This window comes from Diuraphis noxia, unplaced genomic scaffold (assembly GCF_037042655.1).
Source record: "Diuraphis noxia isolate RWA-SAM2 unplaced genomic scaffold, SU_Dnox_SAM2 contig0001, whole genome shotgun sequence".
Lineage (NCBI taxonomy): Eukaryota > Metazoa > Arthropoda > Insecta > Hemiptera > Aphididae > Diuraphis > Diuraphis noxia.
The window spans coordinates 32,330,008-32,336,660 of record NW_028301711.1 but is presented as its reverse complement, the minus strand read 5'-3'; the positions used below and the strand labels follow the sequence as shown (position 1 = coordinate 32,336,660).

Below are 6,653 nucleotides of genomic sequence, written 5' to 3'. Positions count from 1 at the left end.
GGCGTATGTAGGATAATGATGTGTTTTTGAAAATGTTGTTTGTACATTTATAATATATCCAATTGATTTTAGCACCAAAAAACCAATTGCTTAGCGTATATATTTTGTATATATACTTTATAACGGTTATAATGAAATATTATAGCCTCGACGTGTTTATTATATGTATATCGAACATGCGCGGATGTTAATTTTATAATATGAAACGCCAAAGAGTAAAGAGTTGGCCATTTCGCTGTGCGGTTACTATGTTGATTACTCTATAATTCGTGCGAATCTATATTAATTTCTCCTATTACGATTTATATTAATAATAATAATAATAATATTATACATAAACATGTTTTGTTTTCGATTATATATATATGTGTAGGTACACACTTGCACGTCGTCGTCACTGCGGTGTAGATAGGAGAGATTTCCTATACCACCCCGGCAAGTCTGGGTTTGCGGGTACACCGACATTACGGTTGTGTATTATAGTATATAGTCAGTCCGGGACCGCCGCCGCTGTCAAACCGGTTGAGTCCGCGCTTACAGTAAGTGTAGTGAGAGTTGTAGCCAGCCATCTCTCGAGTATACACTTTCTTATATTACTCTGTACGATATATTGCACTACCACTACTACAATTTATGCTCGTATCGTATTCGATGTTTACGCGCACACTAAATCGGCAAACCCTTAATGAGAGGATCTGGATGCTTGTTTCCAATCAGCAACATTCTGTCGCAGCAGTCGCGCAACGCACTCTTGGCCGTCAACACCAACTACGACAACAACACCATCGTTAACATCAACAACGACAACAACAACAACAACAATATACACAAAAAAATCTAACTTGCAGATTTTTTCGTTTTTTATTCAAGCCTTACATCGTTGTTACTAGAAAATTTTTTATCTCACTGCCTAACGTAGGTCATCATTATTATCCGTCTTTTGTAAGGACACCATCCCAACAAAATTGTTGAGTTTCAACATTTTGTGATTATATCCTTTATTGCGTTCACTGAATCTCGGTGAATGGCATCGGCGACGACAAAGAAGAATCAACGGTATCTGTCGAGACAGGATTTTTCAGGATGATCTTTACAGCTCTAGAATCGTACAAGATTGTTCAATGTCATCGTGAAATGACATCCAGTTCAACGCGTGGCTACAACAGTGACGTCGATACAACAATGACGATGGTGAGTATTGATAGCTGATAATTTCAACGATTGATTACTGGTATAAACTGAAAACTAATATAGGTTTTCGATAATTTGGCATTAATTATTTTTATTTTTAATCATTCAATCTGTAAAGTAATTATTTTTCTACATTATGATCATGTGTGCTAGTTTTTAATTACGATAAATTTTATGGCATGGATCGAGTGATTAATGGAGTCACCCTGCAACTGCAGTGACGCTAATTTAAATCTTAAAAAAAAACTGTTTTTTTAAATTACGTGAATATATCACGTCTGTTTAAAAAAAATCTTATCTTAAACAATTATAATTTTTGTTTTCAATATTCGCGTTCACTTATTGTATTTTAGAAAAAAGTCAGTGGTGGTCACCATCACAACTGTGCGCCAACGCTACTGCGGGTAACTTCAGCAGTGATAGCAATACTGTTGGTGAGTTGCAGTTGCGCAGCAAACGCTGAACCCGTGGCTCCTGTCCAAGTGGCCGCCGCCGTGGCTACGGCCATCGGAACCGGTGAAATTCCGGCTTTATCGGTTGAAAATTCTGTCGACGCGTTAGAACCATCGCCTTTAGCGGATGCGCTTTCACAGCCATTCCAACTGCAACCGAATTCCAGCGAATCGGAGGAATCGCGATCGTCCGCGACTACCCAGGCAGTGGTGACGGAAAACGGCGATCACCAAAACAAGGTGAGTCTGACAACGACACCATAGCGTGATGAACTAGGCAATATAGAGGTGGGTTGCCTATGAGTTTTTAAAGGTATGCTGGGTATAACTACAGTAGGCAGTTATTTTAGTATTATTATTATACAGCATGTATAGTTAAAAATATGATATCAGATGCCTTTATCGAGTTTTGAACGGATGGGTAGAGGATGTGTGGGTTTGCGGTCGGGTAGATGGAATATTAGACTTAAATATTTCAAGTTCTATGCCATGCCACAAACTACGACCACGGCTAGTCCTCCCGTGTGGTTTCGAATTTCCTAGAACATAACTATATGCACAAGGCTTACTCTGTACGTGGACGGTTCGCGCGGGTACGCGAGTTCTTATATGGATTTCTGCGAGCTCCGATTTCGGGTTCCCATCATCGATCAGTGTGGCTCTCTCTGCGGCGGGAGAGAGACAAACGCATTTCTAACTTGTCCGCGTATAATTTTTACGTGCGAATCGCGGCCCCGAAAAGAAAGTGAGAGTTACTACTACTATACTACTACTCCATTAAGATTACTATATAATACTAACTTCTACCTGTACCTATACGTTCACACTTTATACATATAGAAAATTACCTGCAGCGCTAAATGCACCTCCGCCGACTCGCGCGCGTACCTATATTTTACGTCCTTGCAGTGTACACGCCACACGTGTATCGTCGCGCCGAGTGCTCGACACCAAACCGGTCTTTCCATTTCTTCTCAAACACAAACACAAACCTCTCTCGCTCTCTCTCTCTCTCTCTCACACACACACACACACACACACACACACATACACATCGTGGCCCCACGTGTGCGCTACAACACCACCGGCGAGGCTATAATAACACACAAGTCGCCCTCAGGCCCCGTTAGGTATATGCTCGTTGTGCGACTGTGTATGTAAGTACCACAAGGTATAGGTGGTACTGACTTAAGGTTTATGCCCATATTATATATCTATAATACGTCTGACTGCGTGCAAAGAATCGCGTCAAAGACCGCCGACTGGTTTTAATGTATTATATTATGTTTATAGCGTGCGTGTGTGTGCGTGTGCGTGTGTGTACACTTTGCGGCCACCGTCGTATAGAAAGCGCGAGTGAAAACACCGCGGACGCGAAAATCGGATCGCGCAAAAGTTGTTTTTGCTCGTGTGTGAGCGCCAGGAGAGATTTCTACAAACGCGGTGGATATTATTATGTTCACCGATATAGGTATACTATATATAATACCGTTCGGCGGCATCACGTGTCGCACTGTTGTATATATAGAGGTGTACACTATAATGTTTACCAATACCTACCCATGTTTTATTGTATATATAGGTAGGTATCTCTATATATGCACACGGCGGCTTGAGCTGGTATTATTTTTGTCCGCCTTTCTCGTTTACTGCACTGTAGAGTGTAATAACGACCGTACCTGCAGTATAGTAATGAAATTTATTATTATCGACGGGCTGCTCTAAAAGCTGCAGCATTAACTATACGACTAATACGTGTAGACATTTTGGTTATTTCCGGTCGGTTTCAAACGTCTATTTCAATTTCTACGCGCGATTGTTCAGGTAACGTGGGGGGGGGAGGCATGAGTAGCATACCTAGCTTTTTTAAATCGGCGTCTTCATAATTAAATCACTTGGTTATTTCTTATTGATTTGCATTTCGAAATTCCACCGTATATCTGTGCCAATTCCGCAAATCGTACGCATGCGAGCGTAAATTACGATATTATACTATTTTATTAGGTCAATATAAATATTAGACCGTATATAGTGTTTAAACTGTTATATTACATAATATATATATATATATATATCGTTACAGTTGCAACTGGACAATGACAATAACGGACAACAAGACGAAAAGCAACGGCAACAGCAACAGCAACTGCTGTTGGCCCCGTTGCTGATGCCGCCCACACAAATGTCCGCGGTGTGGTCTGCCCAGTCGTCAACGCAGCAACCGATGACCGTCGACGTAATACCCGCGCTCTCGTCTTTCGTAGGCCGAGAACGTACCGAGGTAGAAATCATGTCCGTGCCCAGCTCGTCGGAACAACACCTCGTCGATTCACCCTCGAGTCAAGCCCAACCAGAGTACAAGTATATAATATCCGAAGGAAGTCTACAATCTGAATCGGAGCTGCAACAACCCGAACCGGAGCTACGACAATCCAAACCGGAACTACGACAACCTGAACAGGAGGCACGGCAACCGGAATCGAACGCGCAACAACCATCCGAACCCAGCTCGGAACTTCTGCAGCAGCCGTCATCGATCCAACAAGTACATCAGCAGCTACAAACCGTTGCCACAGCACCCGCTCTCTTCGATCAGCCACTGCAGCTTTCGTACTTGTACAATAGCAATAACAACAATAACCTCTTCACCATTAAAAATAATGACGACGACGATCAGCTGCAGCATCAATATTCATATCACCACTACTATCAACATAACCTTGCGCAACAACAACAGCAACAACAACAACAGCAGCAGCAGCAGCAGCAACAACAACAGCAGCAACAACAACAGCAGCAACAACAGCAGCAACAACAGCAGAAACAACAGCAACAGCAGCAGCAACAACAACAATTACAACTACAGCAACAACAGCAACTTAACAGCAACATGGCGGGCGTGTACTCACCGGTGCCCTTGCAATACGGCGGTGGTCAGTTATACTACCACAACCATTTTAGTGGTGTCGGCAAGTATCCGCAGCAGCAACAGCTCAACTACTATTACCGCGCCAGGGACGGCGGCAGACCACCTGCGCGACGCAACAGCAGGACGCAAACGCAGTCCACGTACGACAACAACAATAATAACAACGGCGGTGGTGGTAACTTCTACGGTCACCACCAGCTACCGCTGCATCAACAACAAAAACAACCGTCACCGGATTACGGCGGCAGCGTTGCTGGCGAAAGTGACAACGTGATCGGGATCAAATATGACCAGGATCAGACGGCCGGCGCCGCGGGCAAGCAACACCAACCGGTACCGCCGTTCCGGCCCAGCCATCCGGTGTGGGCGTCCCAATATCCGGTGCCGTGGACGTACTACGTCAAGTCGTCGATGGTGCAACCGGGACGTCCGGCACCGTTTTACGCGCAACACAACAACTACTACGGCGGTGGCCGGAAATCGCGGTACATACTGCAACAGTCGGCCGGCGCCGTGTCCAACAGGGTCGGCGGTGGGTATTCGCCGTCCAAGCCGCAGCGCACTAAGGTCGTTTACATCGAGTACGGTGGTTTCAAACCGAAAATGGTGCCGTCCGTGCAGATCTCGGCCACCGAGGACAACGACGGGAACCGCCGTCAGCTGACGGTTCTCGACGGCGGAGTTGCAAGCGACATCATCACTGCACAAGACGTCGGCCAACGCGACAACCCCGTAGCCTCGTCCACCCCGGCCTCCACCGACGTCACAACAGCCTCCGTGACCGCGACCGCCTCGACGACGACAGTGGCCGCCGCGGCTGCGACGATTACGACGACAACTGCAGGGACGAACCTAAGCACGGCTACGTCTGTACCGATACCACGACGACAATCGCAACAACAACCAGTGCCTGAACGACAGCCGCCCGCCGCCGGTGTTGTCGTGGTAGTCGTCTGAATCGACTCCCCCCCCCCCCCCAACCACAGGATTTAAATTTGAGTGTTTTTCAATTTTTGTATATATATTAAGATTAAGATGCACCTGCAGCAAACTCTTATAATATTGTAGATGTTAGCAGTGTTTAATTTATATAATTTATATGAACTTCGCGACGTGTTGTGCTAGAAACTCATTTTTCGCCGATTAGCTTAAAATAATAATATATTGTTTGTTAGAATTATTACATTTGTGTTTTGTTTTCAAATGTTATGTATTCGTTGTCATTCGAATCGTGTGGCATAATATTATAATATTTTCAAGTGACGCTTTTGGTATGTATATAAACGATTGGATACGAGTATAGCGGTTTTAATACGCTTTAAATACTTAACAATAATTATACCTATTTATTTACATTCGTGTTTTTATAATGATCATGTAATTTGTATTATGCACGATTATAGACTATAAGCTAACAGTTTTACATCCAATGTGAGATAATGATAAGGCGGTCAACCCCGTCCTAGATAGCTAATGCTTATTGTTAAATCATCTTTGCATACAAGTATTAAACATATATTATATCTGAGGAGAGTATAGTTAAACTAATGAACATTTAACTACAGTTAAGTATAATACACTTAAATGAAATTTAGCATGAGATTGAGCATCTTGTACAAAAGTGTTTTCAAACTTTATTATGGATTTATTTAAATTTAAGCTTAATGTTAACAGAAAAAAACATTGAAAATATTTGAAAGGGAAAAGAAAATTATTAAAAAATAATTACAAGGGTACCTACCCAAAATAGATCTAAATGAATAAAAAATAAATGCTTTACTGAAGTTGAATTTGCATTAACTGTTACCTGTCTGTCTAATGCCAGTATAGTGCTGTATAACTACTTTTAGATTTTCTTTAGGGACTCCCCTTAAAACCACATCAGAGGATTTGATACCAGTGTATTGTGTTGTCTCCGTCTAAACGTACCTATAACATACCAAATTTTACGCTCAGCAGACCACGTGTAACTCTGTTAGCTTAAAATTTAGAGTGAGTTTATCTCAAATAAAATTTGAAGGTAACATTATTATCTAGGGCTTCTCATAGGCTTTTTATTTATTATTATTATTATTTTTTAT

At 42.6% G+C, this 6,653-nt stretch overlaps 1 protein-coding gene across 1 annotated transcript; it reads left to right on the top strand.

Moving 5' to 3' along the window:
* Window positions 1-555: 555 nt before the first annotated feature.
* Window positions 556-5,755, top strand: LOC107161384 (uncharacterized). Its single transcript, XM_015507777.2, has 3 exons — window positions 556-1,191; window positions 1,545-1,883; window positions 3,727-5,755. The coding sequence occupies exons 1-3, from the start codon at window positions 1,084-1,086 to the stop codon at window positions 5,527-5,529; spliced, it is 2,250 nt and encodes a 749-aa protein (XP_015363263.2). The 5' UTR covers window positions 556-1,083; the 3' UTR covers window positions 5,530-5,755.
* The last annotated feature ends 898 nt before the right edge of the window (window positions 5,756-6,653 follow it).

What these genes read in the sequence shown, in the direction of transcription:
- LOC107161384 (XM_015507777.2), top strand. Translation starts at nt 1,084, where the DNA reads ATGATCTTTACAGCTCTAGAATCGTACAAGATTGTTCAATGTCATCGT. An exon ending in TCGATACAACAATGACGATG is followed by an intron (nt 1,192 to 1,544) that starts GTGAGTATTGAT and finishes ATTGTATTTTAG; the next exon opens with AAAAAAGTCAGTGGTGGTCA. An exon ending in ACGGCGATCACCAAAACAAG is followed by an intron (nt 1,884 to 3,726) that starts GTGAGTCTGACA and finishes ATATCGTTACAG; the next exon opens with TTGCAACTGGACAATGACAA.